This window comes from Bufo gargarizans, chromosome 1 (assembly GCF_014858855.1).
Source record: "Bufo gargarizans isolate SCDJY-AF-19 chromosome 1, ASM1485885v1, whole genome shotgun sequence".
NCBI lineage: Eukaryota > Metazoa > Chordata > Amphibia > Anura > Bufonidae > Bufo > Bufo gargarizans.
In genome coordinates, this window is record NC_058080.1 from 219,940,219 (window position 1) to 219,963,590 (window position 23,372).

The 23,372-nt window shown below is 45.6% G+C and overlaps 1 protein-coding gene across 6 annotated transcripts in view; it reads left to right on the forward strand.

Annotated features, from left to right (window-relative positions):
• The first annotated feature begins 8,744 nt into the window (after positions 1–8,744).
• Positions 8,745–23,372, forward strand: part of CAMK2D (calcium/calmodulin dependent protein kinase II delta) — a 342,528-nt gene continuing 327,900 nt past the window's right edge. For 2 of the 6 annotated variants that reach the window (XM_044301298.1, XM_044301306.1), the window contains exon 1: positions 8,745–9,349. In XM_044301298.1, the coding sequence (XP_044157233.1) occupies positions 9,285–9,349 (65 nt within the window). In that variant the 5' untranslated portion in view covers positions 8,745–9,284. The remainder of the gene's footprint in view (positions 9,350–23,372) is intronic. The other 4 variants (XM_044301323.1, XM_044301314.1, XM_044301332.1 and 1 more) reach the window with 3 other exon arrangements.

The following is a 23,372-nucleotide window of genomic DNA, read 5'->3' on the forward strand; positions in this document are numbered from 1 at the left end:
AACAAAAAGTAAGGAAAAGAGCCACGACAGGAAGTAGAATACATGGAGTGACTTGAAAACTTTAAGTCTAGAAAACCTTTCCCCCATTTGTTATAAAAAAATATTTGCATAGCATATTGGTCATTAATACATTGTCCCTTTAAAAAGCTGTCCTTGAAGTTAGAATACAAGGTCAGATGAATTGCCTAATGACAAGCACTCAGTAGTACTCACATATCTCATCACTATAGGAATTTTACATTATTCCAATTCACCTTCATAGTAAAAAGTTTATGTATTTCAGTACAAACATACAAATGTAAAGCTCTGTTCACACACCGGGTTCTGCATTCAATGAATATACTGAGAAATGCTTCTGGCCATCAGCTATAATGGACCAAACATATGGCATATGTTCCTGTGGTGTTCATGTATAAACTTTTTATACTGTATTGAATAGCACAGTTGACTATTTTTGATACCAAGGGGTTCTGCAAAAAAAAAGTATTCCACTTTCCCATGACAGTATTCTGGTATGTATCTTCTGCGGCACACTGCTCCTGGAGGTGTCCACTCTCTCTCTCTCCCTCCCTTCTCTTATTGTTAGAGATAACAGCAGGGAGGCTAGTCCATGACAAATCACAGCGTAGAGTTGGTGAATTGTAATTTTTCTGTTCAGTATTTTTAGACCTTTAGACCATTAGATGCCTCTGTGGTATACTGAAGTACAATAGCATTTCATACATTTTTGTATACGTTTTATTGAAAGAAACATCTAGTTTATGCAAAGACTCAATATTTCCAGTGTTGACCTTCTTTTTAAAGACTTCTGCAATTCGCCCTGGCATGCTAGATATCAGCTTCTAGGCCAAAACCTGACTCATGGAAACCCATTCTTGCCTATTCGGCACTTAGAGTTTATCATATACAGTGCTGCCCATAATTATTCATACCCCAGGCAAATTTTCACTTAAAGTTACTTTTATTCAACCAGCAAGTCATTTTTTGACGGGAAATGACCCAGGTGTCTCCCAAAAGATAATAAGACGATGTACAAGAGGGATTATTGTGGGGGAAAAAAAACATTTCTCAGCTTTTATTTACATTTGAGCAAAAAATACAAGATGTTCCGCACGGTGGAAAATCTCAGAGGACGTGGTCGGAAGCCAAAAGTGACACCTGTGCTGGGCAGGAGGATAGTTAGAGAGGTGAAAAAGAATCCAAGGATCACCACCAAGGCCATCCTGGTGAATCTGGGTTCTGCTGGTAGCAATGTCTCAAGGAAGACAATCCAATGGACACTGCACAATGCAGACCAAGGAGGATGCCACTTCTCCAGATAAGGCACACAAAAGCTTGCTTGGCCTTTGCAAAAGCTCATCTAGACAAAGAAGAAGACTTCTGGTCTTCTGGGTTATGGTCAGATAAAACAAAAATTTAATTGTTTGGTCACAATGATGTTTCCTTCATTTGGCGTAAAAAAGGAGAAGCCTTCAACCCAAAGTACACCATCCCCAATGCAAACATGGTGGTGGGAACCTAATGCTTTGGTTTTTTTTTTCACCCAATGGACCGGGGAACCTAATCACAGTAAACGGCACCATGAAAAAAGAGCAATACATGAGGATTCTTAATGACAACATCAGGCAGTCTGCAGAGAAACTTGGCCTTGGTCACCAGTGGACATTTCAGCATGACAATGACCCAAAACACACAGCAAAAGTGGTGAAGAAATGGTTAGCAGACAACAACATTAACGTTTTGGAGTGGCCCAGCCAGAGTCCAGACTTGAATCCAATTGATTATCTGTGGAGGGAGCTAAAGATCAGGGTGATGACAAGAAGACCCTCCAACCTGAAAGATTTGGAGCTCATTGCTAAAGATGAATGGGCAAAAATACCTGCGGAGACATGCAAAAAGCTGGTCTGCAATTATAGGAAGCATTTGATTGCTGTAATAGCCAATAAAAGCTTTTCTATTGATTATTGAGAAGGGTATGAATAATTTTGGAATGGACACTTTTTGCTCAAATGTAAATAAAAGCTGAGAATTTGTAACAAGGAAGAGCAGGCACACCACCTTCTGGAAAATGAGTGGACCACTGGAAATACTCTATTGAAATTATTATAAAATTTTTATTCTGAGATATCACACATAAAATGGCCAGTAAATTACTCTAAATAATACACAATAAAATACATTAAGATAAAATTGATATAAAAAGGAAATATCACATAAAAAGCCAAGATTGGTATGTAGTCTCCTGAATTTACGTCTCCTGAGTTGAAGAGAAAGTTATAACAATCCACTTGTCAGTATTAGTCTGTCTCCATGAGACTCTTACCACTCAGTAGTGCCGATGTTGTTGGCGTGTGGTATACATGCACAGAGCAGTGTGTAGTCTCCAAGACGCTGGACTCCGTGCGCTGAGCGCCGAACACTGGATCAATTATAACAGGCACACAGCCCGAAAGACGCGCTCAAAGTGACTGATGCACAGCAATGAAAACTGCAATCACATGAGCGCAGGACGCAGGACGCTGGACGCTGGGTTGGTTTCAAGTATTTAGTTCACAGGGCGTGCTCTCGATCAGGTGGTAATATGCAAATGAGTCAGATGTTCTGATCAGCTGGTACGAATCGCCCAATCCCGTAGTTCACAGGTCCTTGTACCAAAGATGATATGTTCCGATCAGCTGGTATGAATCGCCCAGTCCTGTGGTTCACAGGTCCTTGTATCAAGGATAAGTCCAGGTCCTATATTGCGTAGATGGCTGTGTTCAAACAAGAGTTGTTACAGGATAATACTTTTGATCCACAAAGTCTTCTGTACTTGGGGTCCGGACCAGTACTGGATGTAGGAATTGCGTAGTCGGCTAGACGCGTTTCGAGGCTACCTGCCTCTTCCTCAGTAGCTACCAGACTGCGCTCTTCCAAACATTATATAGGGTACACCATTAAAATCATTGGTAGAACCTGAGATCAGCTAAGAACACTTAAAACATGGCATGGATTCTAAGAAGGATTCTAAAACGGTTACAAATATGTATCAAAATGTCAAATCTCATTCTATGTCCCACAGAATATATATATTATTCTCTTGTAATGTTCACAATCGCACAAATATACTAAAAATATGTTAAAAAAGGTTCTTTCATGATATTATTATAATAATAGGTCTCAATGCACACATGCGTTTCCTGTGCGTTTTTTATTCTCATATATCTTAATAAAAATTTTAGTAAAAATTTCGTATGTCTCTTCAACCATAGTCCATATAAGGATATTTGTAAGATGTTTTTATAAAAAAATTGTAAAAAAATTTTTTTGTCCTATATTTTGTATATAACTTCATATATTATATATTTCATTTCTTGTTGAAGGTAGATATAATAAAGGTATAAAAGCTAGATGAAGGTAGATATAATAAAGGTATAAAAGCTGAGAATTATATTTTTTTCCACAATAATGCCTCATGTACATCGTCTTATTATCTTTTGGGAGACACCTATGTCATTTCCCGTCAAAAACTTTCTTCCTGGTTGAATAAAAGTAACTTTAAAGGGCTTCTGTCACCCCACTAAAGTCATATTTTTTTTTTGGGGCTAGTTACATTCCTTAGAGCGCGATATATGAGAATATAATGTTGTCACTTACTTTCATTCGGCCGTTTCTTGAGAAAACGAAGTTTTATAATATGCAAATTCGGTCTCTACCAGCAAGTAGGGCGTCTCTTTTTTCTTATATTTAGATCTCTTGTAATCAATATATATGTATTTTTATAAACTAGGTTTCCTTTTTCTATACAGATATAATTTCAAACTAGATGAATGCTGCGAATGAAAAGCCTTCATTCAGTCCATAGGGACTCATAGTATTTAATCTATCAATCCACCTGGCTTCACATTGTAACAATTTTTTATCTAGATTACCACCTCTTGGTCCCATGGATATCTTTTTTACTCCCCAGAATCTGAGTATCGAACTCTGGTTTGCATGTATATATTTAACATGTCTAGCCAAAGGGGTATCTTTATCTGTTTCAATTGTGCTTAAATGTCCTGAGATCCGGCGTCTCAACTCCTGTATAGTCTTACCCACATACAGTTTTGGGCATGGACAGGCAGCTATATATATAACTCCTTTTGTTTTACATGTTATTAATTCTCTAATTTCATATTCCTTTTTGTCCCCAGGGTTCGTGAATTTCTTGATACGAGGTATGTATTTACAAAAGGAGCAGTTCCCACACGGTGATGATCCTTTGTATCTTTCTCTTTTTTCAACAGGTTGAATTTTTTCTTCTGCCAGATGACTATGGACCAACTTGTCCTTGAGATTTGGACCCCTTCTGTATGTTATAGATGGATATGGGGTAGACGCCCTACTTGCTGGTAGAGACCGGATTTGCATATTATAAAACTTCGTTTTCTCAAGAAACGGCCGAATGAAAGTAAGTGACAAGATTATATTCTCATATATCGCGCTATAAGGAATGTAACTAGCCCAAAAAAAAATATATGACTTTAGTGGGGTGACAGAAGCCCTTTAAGGCCGAATGCACACGGCTGTGTTTCACGGCCGTGAGCGGTCCGTGGAACCACGGGCTGGATTCCTGCTGAGAGCAGGAGTGCACGGCGTCATTGGTTGCTATGACGCCGTGCGCTCCCTGCTGCCGCCACAGTACAGTAATACACTGGTATAGATCATACCAGTGTATTACTGTATTGCGGCGGCAGCAGCTCATGGCCGTGAAACACGGCAGTGTGCATTCGGCCTTAGTCAAAATTTGCCTGGGCTATGAATAATTATAGGCATCCACCTGCTTTTGGAGGATTAAATGCAGGTTCTCAATGGGATTGAGATCTGTGGAGTTTCCTGGCCATGGACCCAAAATTTGGGTTCACCAAGCTACTTAGTTATCACTTTTGCCTTGTGACATGGTGCTCCTGGATCATTAGGAGAAGTTGCTCTTGGAGGATGTTTTGAATTCATTCTTTATTCGGCATGGCCATATAATACCGTCTGCCGCCAAACCCTATTGCCCATAATAGGGTGCAACAGAGATTCGCTCGCAACTCTGCAAATATGCTGGGAATCAGTTGGACAAAAACCGCTGCACACAGGTTATTTTGTGGCAAGGCTGAAATACAGAGGAAATCGTTTTTTGTGATTAAGTTAATTTTCATGGCAAGGAATAACTGGGCCATTTACACCTTCAGAGGCAATTTTTTTATGATTGCATGTTACTCATTTTTTGCAAAAAATAATTATTCAATTGACCTTTATTAAAGATATTGAGCCATTATGTCACAAAGGGTTAACTGTGTGAATGGTACTTTCATTTTGTGCTGATCATCTAAGGCTACTTTCACACTGGCGTTTTGGCTTTCCGTTTGTGAGATCCGTTCAGGGCTCTCACAAGCGGTCCAAAACGGATCAGTTTGCATTCTAATGCATTCTGAATGGAAAAGGATCCGCTCAGAATGCATCAGTTTGGTCTAGATTCCGCTTTGGAGGCGGACACCAAAACGCTGCTTGCAGCGTTTTGGTGTCCGTCTGATGAAACTGAGCCAAACGGATCCATCCTGGCACACAATGTAAGTCAATGGGGACGGATACGTTTTCTCTGACACAATCTGGCACAATAGAAAACGGATCCGTCCTCCATTGACTTTCAATGGTGTTCAAGACGGATCCATCTTGGCAATGTTAAAGATAATGCAAACGGATCTGTTCATAACTGATGCAGACGGTTGTATTATCTGAACGGATCCGTACATGATAGATCCGCACGAAACGCGAGTGTGAAAGTAGCCTAATAAACCTTATTTCTAAAGTACTGAGATGGCCTAAACACTTATTTAAGCTACATTCTTATCAGTAAGATAACTGAGCTATAATGAGTGTTTATAAGGGCAGAAAGCAGAGATAAGGAGTCCGGCTGCTCCTGGTCTGACGGAAAAGACAGAAAATCCAAAGGAGGCTACTAAACCAAGGTGTACATATCCTTTAATTGCAATTCATCCAATCACTTCAAATTGTAACCATGAAAACAAAAGCAGCAAACTTTGTGAAAATCATAATTTATGTCAGTCTCAAAACATTTAGCCACAAATGTTTTACCGTCTGTGAGAAGGGGGCTATCTTAGTTAATAAGCTAAGCCGTACAGCCAACCCCCCATCAAGCACGTCACTGACCTAAAGAAGGGGGGGCTCCCTGTTTGTGTTGGAGCCAAGCAGTTTTTGAAAAAGTTTAATTATTTTACTATTTCCAAAAACAATACAACAATAAATAACTTTTTATGACATCGGACAACTACTTTAATGCTCCAATTATGAGCTGATTATGAGCTGTATATATAAGGTCTCATTTACACTGCAGTATTCTGGTCAGTATTTTACCTCAGTATTTTTAAGGCCTCTTGCACACATACTGCCTCACTTTGCGGTTTATACAACTTCCTGGGTGGTGCTCACTGTTAGATGCTGCAACTGCTGACTCTCCAGACAAGTCTGTTACTTCATTTGTGTTTTCCTGTTGGCTTGATCCTAGGTGACCCTGCACTTAATACGGAGGGGGTCAGGGTCACCTAGGATCAAGCCAACAGGAAAACACAAATGAAGTAACAGACTTGTCTGGAGAGTCAGCAGTTGCAGCATCTAACAGTGAGCACCATCCAGGAAGTTGTATAAACCGCAAAGTGAGGCAGTATGGGAGGGGATATAAAGGGAGGCAATCACTGCTAATAGATGACAGCTGGGAGAGGGAGAAGAGATGTAAAAGTGCAACCAAAACAAAAGAACATCATGCAGGAGGTACTGAAGAACGTCTAACAGAACTTCTCAGAGATCTGGCGGTGACACCAGCACTACCATAAGGGGGCTCTAAAAGGCCAACATTACTGTAAGGGGGCAGTAAGGGACCAGCACTACTGGAAGGGTCACTAAAGGACCAGAACTACTCTAAGGAACACTAAGGGGCCAGAACTACTGTAAGGGGCACTAAGGGACCAGCACTACTGTAAGGGACACTAAGGGACCAGCACTACTGTAAGGGGCACTAAGGGACCAGAACTACTGTAAGGGCCACTAAGGGACCAGAACTACTGTAAGGGCCACTAAAGGACCAGAACTACTGTAAGGGCCACTAAGGGACTAGAACTACAGTAAGGGGGCACTAAGCGACCAGCACTACTGTAAGGGGCACTAAGGGACCAGCACTACTGTAAGGGGCACTAAGGGACCAGCACTACTGTAAGGGGCACTAAGGGACCAGTACTATTGTAAGGGGCACTAAGGGACCAGCACTACTGTAAGGGGCACTAAGGGACCAGCACTACTGTAAGGGGCACTAAGGGACCAGCACTACTGTAAGGGGCACTAAGGGACCAGTACTATTGTAAGGGGCACTAAGGGACCAGCACTACTGTAAGGGGGCACTAAGTAACCAGCACTACTCTATGTGGGCACTAAGGGACCAGCACTACTGTAAGGGGGCACTAAGGGACGAGCACTACAGTACCTGGGCACTAAGGGACCAGCACCACTGTAAGGGGGCACTAAGCGACCAGCACTATTGTAAGGGGGCACTAAGGGACCAGCACCACTGTATGTGGGCACTAAGGCACCAGCACTACTGTACGTGGGCACTAAGGGACCAGCACTACTGTAAGGGGCACTAAGCGTCCAGCACTACTGTACGTGGGCACTAAGGGACCAGCACTACTGTAAGGGGCACTAAGGGACCAGCACTACTGTAAGGGGCACTAAGCGACCAGCACTACTGTAAGGGGGCACTAAGGGACCAGCACTACTGTACGTGGGCACTAAGGGACCATCACTACTGTAAGGGGCACTAAGCGTCCAGCACTACTGTAAGGGGGTACTAAGGGAGCAGCACTACTGTACGTGGGCACTAAGCGACCAGCAATACTGTACATGAGCACTAAGGGAGCAGCACTACTGTACGTGGGCACTAAGGGACCAGCACTACTGTAAGGGGCACTAAGGGACTAGCATTACTGTAAGGAGCACTAAGCGACAAGCACTAGTGTACGTGGGCACTAAGGGAGCAGCACTACTGTACGTGGGCACTAAGGGACCGGCACTACTGTACGTGGGCACTAAGGGACTGGCACTACTGTAAGGGGGCACTAAGGGACCAACACTACTGTAAGGGGCACTAAGCGACCAGCACTACTGTACGTGGGCATTAAGGGAGCAGCACTACTGTTAGGGGGAACTGGGGGGCAAAACTACTGTGTGAGAACACTAAGGGGGCATGACTAAGGGGGGAACTAAGGGGGAATAACTGCTGTGTGAGGCACTAAGGGGACATTGTACTGAAAAGGGGGCATTACTATTGTGCGGGGGCACTGCTTGGAAGTTGCTGTGAGAGAAGGGTTAGAAATTTGCTGTGGGTCCAGGCTTTTCTAGTCGTGCCCCTGTCCCCAATGATCACACATCCATGGGACCAGCAGATGTTAGACTATTTTCCATGATATGGTGTTCCCTCAAATTACACTCTGTTTAAATAGAGAAAATCTGGATACACGTTCCCCATCACTGTCTTCCCATAATCCTTTGCACTACATTTCAGATTCGTATGCCCATGAATACTCGGCAGCAGCACGATGAGAGTAGTAGTGAAACCGGGGTGTAGAGCAAAGCTTCCTGCGCACCAGGCAGGTGTACGCATCGCCATTCTCCCCATCCCCTCTGTGCCGGTATGTACCGCTGTTTGGCGCCTAGAGGGCGCTGCCCGCCACACACGGCGCGGGGCTGGGAGGCTGCGAGCGCTCTCCGCGCACATCTAACCTACATAACCCTGAGCCGCTCTTCCTGGGCTCCCATTAGCAGTAGCGGGGCGGGCGGGACAGGTAGCTGCATCTCTATGAGGGCTGCACATCTCCGAGGTGACCACTTGCTCTGCTAGAAGTTGGTCGCCGTAGTCGCTTCCCCCCACAGCTGTCTGAGGTGACTGCAGCTCCTGCCGCTATTTATGTCACCCTCGCACAACTGACAGTGAGGAGAGACGACACTAACTCGGGCTCCATTGTGTTAGTGACAAGGACCGGAGGCCAGTGACCGTGCTGCGCGCCCAGTGGTGGCGAGGTGGAGGAGGAGAGGGGGACAAGGCGGAGAACGAGCCCGGCACCGGCAGGCTCCGGCTAGGAGCTGTCCTGCGCCCTCGGACCTTCCGTCGCTGCCGTTTCTCGTGTGTGTTTGTGCGCTGCTGCGCGTCCCCAAGCACCCCGACCCTGCACCACCCGAGGAGGAAACCGGGGGGAGGAGGCGGCGGCATGGCTTCTACTACCACCTGCACCAGGTTCACGGACGAGTACCAGCTCTTCGAGGAACTCGGGAAGTAAGTGCTGCCCCTACTGTCACCTACTGAGCGCATAGCCCCTACCTGCCCAGCGCCTAGCCCCCCTATCTGCCCATCTCCTAGCCCCCTCACCTGCCCAGCTCCCCTACCTGCCCAGCGCCTAGCCCCCCTCGCCTGCCCAGCACCTAGCCCCCCTCGCCTGCCCAGCTCCTATCCCCCTCGCCTGCCCAGCTCCTATCCCCCTCGCCTGCCCAGCTCCTATCCCCCTCGCCTGCCTAGCCCCCCTACCTGCCCAGCTCCTATCCCCCTCGCCTGCCCAGCGCCTAGCCCCCCTCGCCTGCCCAGCTCCTATCCCCCTCGCCTGCCTAGCCCCCCTACCTGCCCAGCTCCTATCCCCCTCACCTGCCTAGCCCCCCTCGCCTGCCCAGCGCCTCTACACATCTGTATGTACAGGCTCTCTTCTATACATACCTGTACATACTGGATGGATCTCCTGTACACAGACCTGTGTTCACTATCTTACCTAAACCTACACACACCCCTGTATACATGCCATCTTACATGCTTGCCTCGGCCAGGCGTAGGCCTGCATGTTTGTACATGTAGTTTGCACACTTGCCTGCAGTCCTATACACGGGGGTCATGCATGATGTTTGTGTTCTGTGTAAAAAGCTTCTATCCCAGATGCTTATGGAAGCGTGGCGCTCCACCTGGTAAGGGAGGTGAAACATTTGTTGCAATATTGTAATTTTGTGTTCACGCCCCCTTTTGGCACTTACAGAAAGTGAGTGCGCATTCATGTTTGGAGGGGGTTTTCTCACTCTGCAGAAAAAAGGGCTGCCGGCCATGATTTTGGGAAGACCTGGTCAGGAGCCATCTAGAAGGCTCGGTTTTCCATGTAGCGCCTCAAATCATCCTCCTTTTACAGTGTACTGTGACACAGTGAGGGGAATGGTTTGGGAAAGCAGGTATTTTCCTCCCAGTGTGTGCTGCTGGGCTGATTTTGCAGCCAGGTGAGGTCAAATACCGGACTGGATTTTAATTGCCGGTCTGGGTTTTTAGCAGCACCTGGCTGTCCTTAAATAGGCAGCTGGGCTCAGCAGCAGGATCTCTGTGTTGGGATCTGAGACTTGGTTCCAGGTTGGAGGGCTGAGACCTATGGGCCGAGGAAACGGGCCCCCTAAAGCCTGCCGTGGACTGCTTTGAACTAAACACCAAGACTGCAAAGTAACGCATTGTTTTGTGCATTGGCCTCAAGTGTGAATAAACACTGAAGTTTTGCGTTAAGAACTTGTCTTTTGCCTCTGTACTGCGTCCGCTTACCCCATCTACCAGAGCGAAACCCCACACTACATATAGGAATAGGCTTTGTAAGACACTGAGGAACCTGTGCTGGTGACATAACCGAGAGCGGCGCCCACTGTTATGCTGGCCTCTGGCGGTATACTGAAATGTCATGTAAGAAAAGCTCTGTTCACACAGTTTCTGACGGTATGACAGATGTGTTATCTGCAATCCTCAACACTAAAATTGCAACACTTGGAATTAGGAAGTCACAGGATTGATGGACCTGTTAGGGCTCATGTGCATGAACATATTTATTGTCCACGTTTTTTGCGGGTCGGATGCAGATCCATTCACTTCAGTGGGCCCGCAAGAAACGTGAAAAGCACATGGTGTGCTGTCCGCATCTGTATGTCCATTAGGGCCGGTGTTCTGCCAGATTTCTTTACCTTGCGAAAAACGCTATACCGGAAGTGACGCGGCCGCACAGGAATTAGCTGGAGGAGGGTATGTGCGGCGCTGTGCAAGCACACATCCACTGGATTAACAAAAAATAATTGCATTGCCGTGGGAGAAAGACTTAATGCGCATGCGTGAAACCGTACACCGCGCGTGCGCACTTAGGGGTAGGTAGATTTTCCAGCGCAAAATGTTCCCTCAGATTTCCCTACCCCTGAGTGCGCACGCACAAATCGTTAGGAGCAGTTCATCCTTACCGCAGAGCTGAGTGCAGATTATCGAGGTCTCCACATAGCAGAGCTGAGTGTTGGATATTCGGGGACACCGCTTATGTGGTGACCCCAATATCCAGCACTCAGCTCTGCGCTAAGGATGAATTGCTCCTGATGATTTGTGCGTGCGCACTCAGGGGTAGGGAGATCTGATGGAACATTTGGCGCTGGAAACTCTACCCCTACCTACCCCGGTGCGGCCGCGTCACTTCCGGTATAGCGTTTTCGCAAGCTATAGAAATCTGGCAGAACACCAGCTCCAGGTTTATGGGGGCCCTTGAGTGAAGACACAGTGGGCCCCCTTGTGGTATTTTGCACGAAGCACGCTGCAATGAAACTGCAGTGGAGGTCATACTGTATGGAGGGGGCACTGGGGGACATTATACTGTATGGGGGTCATTATACAGAATAGGAGGAACTGGGGGTCCTTATAGTCTGTGAGGGGGCCACAGGGGGTCATTATACTGTATGGGGTGCTACTGGGGTCATTATACTGTTTGGGGGGGGGGGGCACTGGGGGTCATTATATTGTGCTAGGGCAGTGGTGGCGAACCTATGGCACGGGTGCCAGAGGCGGCACTCAGAGCCCTCTCTGTGGGTACCCGCACCCTGGAAAATGTCTACGGTGCATCAATATGCCGTAGACTTTTCCTGCTATACATCAGCGCAGGATGCACTATGAACGGCACAGGCAGCGCACTGAATGTAGGCAGGCTATTATAGCTAAATGATAAAGTACATGGAAGATATACTACATTGACATTCAGGTTAAATTGCTGTGCTGGCACTTTGCGATAAATAAGTGGGTTTTAGGTTGCGGTTTGGGCACTCGGTCTCTGAAAGGTTTGCCATCACTGTGCTAGGGGCTCTCGCACAATATAGTGGCCCCCTCACATATCTATCATTGCTGAAGTGCAGGGAAGCCTGCGGTCCTTTCATTCACTAACCGCAGCTCATCTCCCTGCACTCATTCTCTCCTTTGGCCCGGCGTAGCAGGGAGACACATGTGATGACGGTCCTCTGCACCCCCAAGATCCATGCCTCACAAGTGCACCGCATCCCCAAGATCCATGCCTCGAAGTACACCGCATCCCTCATCCCTGTTGCTACAATCTATCTGCACATTCAGATTGAAATCTGCTATTAACTTCATTGTAACCTGGAAGCAATATAGACCATATACTGTCCAGCAGAGGGATCCTCAGGGTCACAGTCCAGTTCAGCAGGGTGAATCAGGCGCCATGCAGAGTGTCTGGTGGGATCCAGCACCTACTTGCTGCTCTTAGGCCCCTTGCAGACTAACGTCGTGGATTAGGTCTGGATGCGTTGCAGGAAAATCGTGTGATTCTGCAAGCAAGTTCAGTCAGTTTTGTCTGCGATCTGTTTGCGTTCTGTTGTTCAGTTTATTTCGCGCTTGATATAAAACTGAAGGTTTACACAACCTCTCTTAGCAACCATCAGTGAAAAACGCATCGCACTTGCTTGCGGATCGCAGGGCTGCGTGAAAAACATATAGAACATGCTGTGATTTCCACGCAACGCACAAGTGATGCGTGAAAAACATTGAAATGAATGGGTCAGGATTCAGTGCGGGTGCAACGCGTTCACGTCACGCATCGCACTCGCTCGTGTGAAAGGGGCCTTATAGCTCCAGAGCCCAGGGGAGCACAGCTCCAGGGGCCTAGCTTCTCTCCTCCAGCTCTACACGAACAGAGTGCTGGCCACTCGGCTTCTCCTCTCCCCTGACAGCAGCTCCAATGTGTTGGGCGTGCTTACATCGCATAACTACGCCTCCATGCAAATATTCAATGTCCCCCCCCCCTTCTACTATCAAACACGCCCCCACCGCATCCCGCAGAACGCATGTCTACTACTAAGGGGTTGGGACGGGGGGTGGCCAGCCCTCCCCCCTTGGCGCACACACTGCGCAGTGGGCCCTGGCACTTGCGTGGCATCCACAAAAATATAGAACATGTCCTATTCTTGATAGAACTATTCTTTTATGAGCTGGATGTTCCGTGAAATGCGGAACGCACGCATCCTTTATCTGTGTTTTGCGAACAGCAGAACTGGCTACGGTCGTATGCGTGAGCCCTTAAAGGGTTTCTGTCACCAGAAATGCCTAAATTAAACTGTCTGACATTAGCGATGTGCTAATTTCAGCTGAACCTAACTAGCCTATTCCTAGTTTTATCCATGCCCCCGTTACTCCATAAAAGTAACTTTCATAGTATGCAAATTAGCCTCTAGGAGCGCGGGGGAGGGCGTTGTTCCTGCTCCTAGAGACTCCGTTCTCCCACCTCTGTCACCTCCCTCCAAGTCTTGATTGACAGGGCCAGGCAGCATTCGCATCCTCCTGCCTGTTAAATATCGCGCCTCTGCAGTGCCGTTCAGTATTCGGGGCAGGCATAGTGAAGGAAGGACACTCGCTGGCTGCCGACTTCCTTACTGCGCCTGCACTGAATACTGAACGGTGCAGGCGCGAGATTTACCATGCACTCAGGGCCGACAGGAGGATGCGAACGCTGCCTGGCCCTGTCAATCAAGACTTGGTGGGAGAACGCCCCCCTGCTCCTAGAGGCTAATTTGCATATTATAAAAGTTACTTTTATGAAGTAACGGGGGCATGGATAAAACTAGGAATAGGCTACTTAGGTTCAGCGGACATTAGCACATCGCTAATGTCAGCCAGTTTAATTTAGGTATTTCTGGTGACAGAAACCCTTAATGTTTTGCAAATGATAAAAAAATGTAACCAAATATTGAAAACCTCTCGATTCATTCAGTATTGAGTGTGAGTTCCATGAGCAGACACACATTCACTTACATGCCTTCCGTGCTATTATTGGGGTTATTAATGGTTGTCTGAGAAATCATCTGTGCTGAATTCACATGGACACTCAAATCATCAAGATCTGTTGCTGGCTGCTACCCTCTCAGTTGCCGACCAATGATGTCCCAGATGTGCCAATGGGAGACAAGTCCGGAGTCATTGCAGGCCATAGCAGCACGTTTAAGCTACGAAGGCTGCTCACAGTAGCACAAGCAATATGCACCTTGGTGTTGTCCTGTTGAAAAACAGCTCCTGGGACACTTTAGAGAAACAACCGTACAGTTAGTTCCATGACCAAATACATGTAATGCAGAGGTGTACCGGACATAAACACTAGAGGGATCCAGCTTTTGTACATTATCCCACCCCACACCATAATACCGGGAGTAGGAACTGTGTGACGTTCTCTTGTGAAGCCCTCTTCGTGACATTGACCACATGCACCATGATGGCCTTTGCTGTGAGGTCAGTGGAACACCTGTAGCTGGACATCTAGCTCATAGCCCAGTATCGTGCAGACTCCTTCTAATGGTTTGTGTAGACCAGGCATGCTCAACTTGCGGCCCTCCAGCTGTTGCAAAACTACAACTCCCATCATTCCCGGACAGCCTACAGAAGGTCATGGTGGGAGTTGTACTTTTACAACAGCTGGAGGGGCTGCAGGTTGAGCATCCCTGGTGTAGACAATGTTTGCCGCCCTAGGCTTGGGATGTGACATCCAATTTCACTTGCAGCACAGAATGGATCACTATATGCCATTCTTCTAATCCGATGATCTGTCCATGAAGAGGTTCACCTCTGTGCACCTCTTGCTGTTCGTTGTTCTCCAGACCACCAGGGCACACAAAGTTGAACAGTTCTGACATCTTGTCCTAGGTGAGTAGTGATCTGCCAAGGTGTCTCATTTCAAGGATTCTGTCCCTTTTTGTTGACGTCGACGAACGGGAGGCATCACACAATTATCCAACATCATGTAGCCAAAAAACTTTGCTTTCATTCTGGCTTTTATGCCTCTCCCACTTGCCACTGATTGGAGCTAGGTGCTTGAAAATTTGATCATTTGCAGATCTTAGCAACACCAGCTACTGTCTTGATTTTTATAACTTTATGGATTGTCTTTCTTGGTGTTACAGGTTTGACAGTTGGCCTGATAGAATTCTGTGGGTTCTTTTTTTACAGATTTGTATAGCACAGATCTGGTCATGAGCCATAGCTTTTGTATTATTTCCATTGCTGGAGCTGTCTTGCACCACTGTAAAGGGGATGCATTGCAGCAGCCCTGTTGTTTGCATTGGTGGAGGTTCTGGCACCGATCAGATCCCAGAGATATGCCAACAGCTTCTGTTACATGAATAAACCTTTGAGTGCCTGGCAGCAGTTTTGACCGTGCTAAACTGCTGATAGCACTATACAGGAGCTGGAGAGAGCCGGACAAACATACCTTTTGTGGAGCTTTTATCATCAGGATTGATATGAATATTTATTCTGCCAGATTCTGTTCCTGCTTGATTGACGGGCTAGCTTCCTACATAACCATCTCGCCTCTTCTGTCAGTCAAGAAGAAGAGGTTGGGGCTCGCAGAGCAAGGGTGCACAGAGCATCTTAGGACTAACCACTGTGCGCCTATAGGGATGCTTTACCTTTTTCTTACTGATGATCAGTTGGGGTCTGACACCCGGGATTTCTGCCCATCAGCTGTTTGAGAAGGCAGCAGTGCTCGTAGTAATATGTGGCCTTCTCGCTGCTTCCCCCAGGCCAGGGACATCACGACTATTTCACTGTCCTGGGCGCCAGTGAATGGGGCTGGACTGTGCCTAGGCCATGTGAGCAATGAATGTGATATATCTGGCAAGCTGAGAGACAGACTTGTAGGAGTCCCAAGTGTTGGACACAAATGATCAGCTATCTTGGAGAACCCCATTAATGAGACAACCCATTTATAAAAAATAAATAAAAAATTTTAAATACAAGAGCCGCATAAGAATCCTGACTGGCTGACACTCATATGTCGGCAATGTATTCACTTCCCTATGGTACATAAGTGTATTGTAGTTCTGTTTAAATTCAGAATCGCTGGCTTTTCTCTGCCCGTGGCCTAATCTGTTATACAGAAGCCTTTCCTTATGGCTGATCTTCTCTGTATATAACACTTATTATGGATGATCTGGCTATAGCTGTGGGCGGCCAGTATAGATACCCACACCACCACTATTATCTGGTTGGTATCAGAGCAGGAAACCTTTCCTGTTGTGTGCCGTGTTATCAGCACTGACAGTGTATGTAACAGTGGAAGGCACATGAGGAATCCCTCGCCCCAAGATCTCTGCTTCAGACCTCTACATACGAGCGATACGGATTGTATCGGGGTCACTTCAGGGAAAAACTGATGGGTTGTAAAGGCAAGTTCAGTGTTTTTTTTTTTTTTTTTTTTTTTTTTTTTTTAATTTATTTATTTATTTTTTCCTGCGATTGCGTTCAGTGTGCACTTTTTCTGTCCGGATTGCATCTGTTTTTCATGCATGTGAAGAAAAACCGAAGAATAACATCTACATCTCCTAGCAACCTTCAGTGAAAAATGCATCGCATCCGGATGTCTTCTGTTTTTCACACAAGCCCCATTCACTTCTAAACGCACTTAAAACACACAATCTAGAACATGCTGCGTTTTTAAAAATCCTGAATGCAGAATTCATTTGTGAGCAAGAACGCTGATGTGAACAGGCCCATTGAAACAGATTGAGTCCTGTTACTACGCATTCACTACACGCATCACATCAGGAGGGAAAACACGCTCACGTGGAAGAGCCCCTACAGTACCAGCAGTCAGGAGCAGCAGGGTATGTCATTGGCTCCGAGCAGCTTGATGTACAGTGATGCAGCCTCTGCTTCCGTTATCCCTCAGCTATGGAAATAAAGCAAATACTGGCATATTACTGCTGCTGATTCAGTCACATGGAATGTAGGTCACCAGCAGAGGAGAATATTTCATCGGGCTTGTACTGGATTTCCAGGCATTTGCAGGAGGCTTCCCCCTGTGATGGCCTTTGGGAGGTCATTACAGTCCTACCTGTAATCGGATGCAGTAACACCTAAGGGGAATTCCTCTTGCATTTATCTTGCCCAGACCTTTCAGTGGTGGCCCTAGTAGTTAGGACCCTGGCTACTGTTTCCTCTTGTGCCCTGACAAAACAAGATGTAGATCCAAATGCTAGAAATTGGCAGGGGAGATATAATGCACAATCATTCCTTTTCTTTGGGGTCACAGCTCATCGACCCTGCCACTGTTATTGGAAAGCTTGACACGATAGGGCCCAAATGTGTGACAGGGCCCAGGCCCATCTGCATGCTACTGTTTTTATACTAGTCCTGCACACTTTTGTGGCAGCAGGATCTTTGGGCCCCCTCAGGCTGACACATTGCTATAGACTTCAGGGCTCCTTGCCCTACCAGTCTGGTATGACCTCTTTCTGTGTGAACTCATTTAGTTGTTTAATGTTGCCCACTTTGTTTCTAGGCATATCCAGTGTTGGCATGGTTTAAAACCGTTTGATATAAGTCTGTATTAGGCCTCATGCACACAACCGTTTTTTTTTTAAGGTCCGCAAAAACGGGGTCTGTGATCCGTGACCGTTTTTTCGCCCGTGGGTCTTCTTGTTTTTTGGAGGATCAACGGACATGAAAAATGAAAAAAAAAAAATTGAAGTCAAGTTTGCCATTGAAATGATAGGAAAAAACGGACACGGATCACGGACGCAGATGACAATCTTGTGTGCATCCGTGATTTTTCACGGATCCATTGACTTGAATTGGTTCGTGAACCGTTGGCCGTGAAAAAAAAATAGGACAGGTCCTATTTTTTTCACGGCCAGGAAACACGGATCACGGATGCGGCTGCCAAACGGTGCATTTTCGATTTTTCCACGGACCCGTTGAAAGTCAATGGGTCCACGAAAAAAAACTGAAAACGGCACAACGGTCGTGTGCATGAGCCCTTACATAAATGTTTATATTGTTAATCATTTGTTAGTATTGCACTGCTTGTGCTGGAAATTTTCCCTCCAAAGGCTGATAATACCATATTCCCTGGACTTTACATCAGGTGTTTTATTTCCTATTTAACCCTTACTTGCTCCAAGTCTGGCAGCTGCCTGCTGTGTAATACAGCCTGCATCCGGAAGCAACGACTGGGATCGGTGATGACACCAATCGCAGGACTCCGATTGGTTGTCATGACAGCCCGGGGCCTTGGGAAATTTTCCAGGCCTCTTATGACTAACTGTTAAAAAAAAAAAAAAAAGTTAAAAAAAGTCATTTTTTTGTCACCTTGCATCATAAAAAGTGTAATAGCAAGCGATCAAAAAGTCATACACACCCCAAAATTGTACCAATCAAACCGTCATCTCATCCTGCAAATTATCATTATACCCTACCTAAGAGAATCGCCCCAAAAAAAAAAAAAAATGACTATAGTGACACTAAAACATATTTTTTTTAATTTTTTTTTTAAATAGTGTATAAAACTGAAAAAAAATAAAAATAAAGTATACATATTAGGCCGAATGCACACGGCCGTGTTTGACGGCCGTGAGCGGTCCGTGGAACCACGGGTTGGATTCCTGCTGAGAGCAGGGGTGCACGGCTGCTCTCAGCAGGAATCCAGCCCGTGGTTCCACGGACCGCTTACGGCCGTCAAACACTGCCGTGTGCATTCGGCCTTAGGTATCGCCTCGTCTGTAACAACCTTCTCTAAAAAAAATCACATGATTTAAACCCTCTGGTGAACACAGTAAAAAAATTAAAAATAAAAACTGTGTCAAAAAGCCATTTTGTCTCCTTACATCACAAAAAGTGTAATAGCGATCAAAAAGTAATATGCACCCCAAAATTGTACGAATCAAATCGTCATCTCATCCTGCAATAATGATACTATGGCTTTCAGAATATGGAGACACAAAAAAATCCTTTTTCAAAAATGCTTTATTATGTAAAACTCAAACAGCCATATTTGGTATTATCGCGTCCGTAACAACCTGCTCTATAAAAATAGATCATGGTCTAACCTGTCAGATGAACGTTGTAAATAACAAAAAATAGAGTGGCAAAACAGCTATTCTTTTGTTACCTTGTCTCACAAAAAGTGTAATATAGAGCAACTAAAAATAATCTGTACCTTAAAATAGTACCAACAAAACTGCCACCTTATCCCGTAGTTTCCAAAATGGGGTAACTTTTTTGTAGTTTTTACTCTAGGGGTGCATCAGGGGGTCTTGAAATGTGACATGGCAAGTTAAAATGATCCTAGTGAAATCTGCCCTCCAAAAAAACATATGGCGTTCCTTTCCTTCTGCGCCCTGCCATGTGGCCATACAACAGTTTTTGACCACATATGGGGTGTTTCTGTAAACTACTAGTTTGGCTGGTAATCTTTGCTTTGTTAGTGGAAAAAAATAATTAAAATGGAAAATCTGACAAAAAAGTGATTCTGAAATTTCATCTCCATTTTCCATTAATTCTTGTGGAACACTTAAAGGGTTAACAACGTTTGTACAATCAGTTTTTAATACCTTGGACGTTTTTTTAGTTCAGTATGCGGAACATATACTGAACCATTCATTTCAATGGTTCAGCAAAAAATGCTGAAGTGTCTCCGTGTGCATTCCGTTTCAGTATTTCCGTGCTGTGAAAAGATAGAACATATCCTATTCTTGTCCCCAAATCACGGTGCTTGGCTCCATTCAAGTCAATGGGTCCGCAAAAAAAACAGAATACATACGGCAATGCATCCGTATGTCTTCCGTATCCGTTCCGTTTTCGCTGAACCATCTATTGAAAATGTTATGCCCAGCCCAATTTTTTCTATGTAATTACTGTATATGGCATACGGAAAAACGGAAAGGAAACGGAAACACAACGGAACAACGGATCCGTAAAAAATGGACCGCAAAACACTGAAAAAGCAATACTGTCGGGTGCATGAGCCCTTATAAAGTGACTTCGGGCCTGAACTGGTCCTTTAAAAATTGGGTTTTGGAAATTTTTTGAAAAATTTCAAGATTTGCTTCTAAACTTCTAAGCCTTCTAATGTCCCCCAAAAAATAAAAAGGGCATTCACTAAATAATCCAAACAGGAAGTAGACATATGGGGAATGTAAAGTAATAACTATTTTAGGAGGTATCACTATCTGTTTTAAAAGCAGAAAAATAGAAATTTGGAAAGTTGCGAATTTTTCCACATTTTTGGTAAATTTGGTATTTATTTTTTTTATAAATAAAAATGAAATATTTTGATTCAAATTTACTACCGTCATGAAGTACAATACGTGATGAGAAAACAATGTCAGAATGGCTTGGATAAGTAAAAGCGTTATCACCACATAAAGTGACACATGTCAGATTTGCAAAAATCTGTCTGGTCCTTAACCCCTTAAGGACTCAGGGTGTATCGGTACGTCCTAAGTTTAAATCGCGATTGCGGCGCCCCGGGGGTTAATCACAATGACTGGGGGGGGGGTCATGTGACCCCCCCCGCCCCCCGTATTGGCGATCGCCGCAAACCCCAGGTCAATTCAGACCTGCGGTGTGCTGTGCTTTTTGCAGTTTGGATCAGAAACTTTAGTGTGCCTAAAATATCGATTTTGTTCCCCCTGCACCCCTGCATGATTTTATGCCGGCGGGTGGTGCAGGGGGGGTTGTGGGCGGTGGGGGCGGTACGGGAGGCGGGCAGTGCGGCAGACGGGATCTCGATCCCCCCGCCCGCCTCCCCTTGAAAATTCATTGGTGTTCAGTGGTATACCAGAGTGTCAGCACATTGCTGACACTCTGGTATAAACGGCTGACATCTGTGCAGATGTCAGCAGTTTAACCCTTTCCATACCGCGGTCCGTACGGACCGCGGTATGGAAAAGGTTAACAGTCAGGGAGCTCCCTCCCTCTCCCATCGGGGGGCTGCTGTGCCTTTGCAGCCCCCAGACAGGATGAGGTGACAGAGGTAGGGAGCTCCCCTCCTTACCCTTCCTCGTCTGAAGTTGTGGCCACAACTGAACAGACGGGGAAGGTTCCCATGGCAACAGGACGCTTTCTCAGGCATCCTGCTGTCCATGGTTCTGAACAGATCTGTGCTAAAGGCATAGATCTGTTCAGACAAAGTGTAAGTAAAATACAGTACAGTACGCTATATAGTTTAGTTGTTGCGATACCAAATTTTTTATTCGGTTTCGATACCATGAAACAGTATTGCAATACTCAATACCATTCGATACCACGCGAAAAAAATAAACCAAAAAAGCCACGTGCATTCCGCATTTTAATAAATGGCGAATCGCGCAGTTTTTTTTTTTTTTCTGTTCCGGCGATCACCGCATAGATTATTTTTATTTTTTATATTTTTAATAGTTTGGACTTTTCTGACGTGGCAATATGTAATATGTTTATTTATACATTTTATATGTGAAATTGGGAAAAGGGGGTGATTTATACTTCATATTTTGGTGTTTTTTTTAATTATTATATATTTTTTTTTACTTTATTTATTTTTACACTTTTTATTTAATAACTATTTCCTCCCTTAGGGGCTAGAACCTGGGATTTTTTTTCATCCCTTGTCCTATTCACTCGGATAGAGATCAGGGTGAATAGGACTTCACCCTGTCCCTGCTGCTCTGTGCACACAGCATCAGGGATGTTACCATGGCAGCCAGGGCTTCAGTAGCGTCCTGGCTGCCATGGTAACCGATCGGAGCCCCAGGCTTACACTGCTGGGGCTCCGATCAGAAGCTGCCACTGCACCACCAATGAGGGGGAGGGGAGAGGGGACCCTGTGGCCACTGCCACCAATGATTTTAATACTGGGGGGTTGAGAGGGGCCGGCGCATGATTTTAATGGGTTGGGGGGGGGGGGGCGCACTGTGCCACCAATGATAATTACAGGAGGCGGGTACTGGCAGATCAGCGGCAGTTAACCCTTCAGGTGCCGCACAGCTCCCTGTCGGAGGCAGGGTGCCGGCAATGCGATTCTGCTGCCGGCACCCGCCTCCTGTATTATGTGTTAGACTACTTTTCCTGGGGTCCAGACTCCAGACTTTAAGTATTAGGCTACACAGAGCGGCGCCCAGCGATGTCCCAGCACTTACTATTAGTCCTGGGCGCCACTCCGTTCACCCGCAGTGCCCCATTACTGTCTCCTCTCCTGCTCCACGTGCTGATTACTATTGGAGCGATGGGGAGGAAACATCAGCTTCACTAGTGCTTCTTCCTGCGCTGCAATTGGACAGCGCTACAGCCAGGGAGAAGGAACGCCCACTAGTGAAGCTGATGTCTCCTCCCCATCGCTCCGATAGTAATCAGCATATGGAGCAGGAGAGGAGACAGTAATGGGGCACAGCAGGCGAACGGAGCGGCGCCGCTCTGTGTAGGGAAAAGTCGTATCATTGGTGGCACCGTGCGCCCGCCCGCCCCTCCTCTGCCCCTCTCCCCCTTCATTGGTGGCAGCGGCAGCAGCAGCACAGGGGGGAGGGAGGACAGCTTCCTTCTCCCCGTGCTGCTGAGAGAACATGAGCGTGCCGACAGCAGCGCGCTCATATTCAGAGATACTAGACTGCGCAGAAGCGCAGCCCAGTATCGAAAAAATGGAAATCCCGGTATCGTATCGATTGGGTATCGAAATTTCGATACCCGCAACAACCCTACTATATGGTGTACTGTACTGTATTATACAGACATCAGACCCACTGGATCTTCAAGAACCAAGTGGGTCTGGGTCAAAAAAAAAAAAAAAAAAAAAAAAGTGAAAAAAGTTAAGATAAAAAAAAAATTATAAACATTTATCACTGAATAAAAATTAACAAAATAAAATACACTACACTTATTGGGTATCGCCGCGTCCGTAACAACCTGATCTATAAAACGGTCATGTTACTTTCCCCGCACGGTGAACGCCATAAAAAAAATAAAAAAAAACTATGAGAAAATTTAAATTTTGCCCACCTTACTTCCCAAAAAAGGTAATAAAAGTTGCATGTACGCCAAAATAGTACCAATCAAACCGTCATCTCATCCCGCAAAAATCATACCCTACCCAAGATGATCGCCCCAAAACTGAAAAAACTATGGCTCTTAGACTATGGAAACACTAAAACATGATTTTTTTTTGTTTGTTTCAAAAATGAAATCATTGTGTAAAACTTACATAAATAAAAATAAAGTATACATATTACGT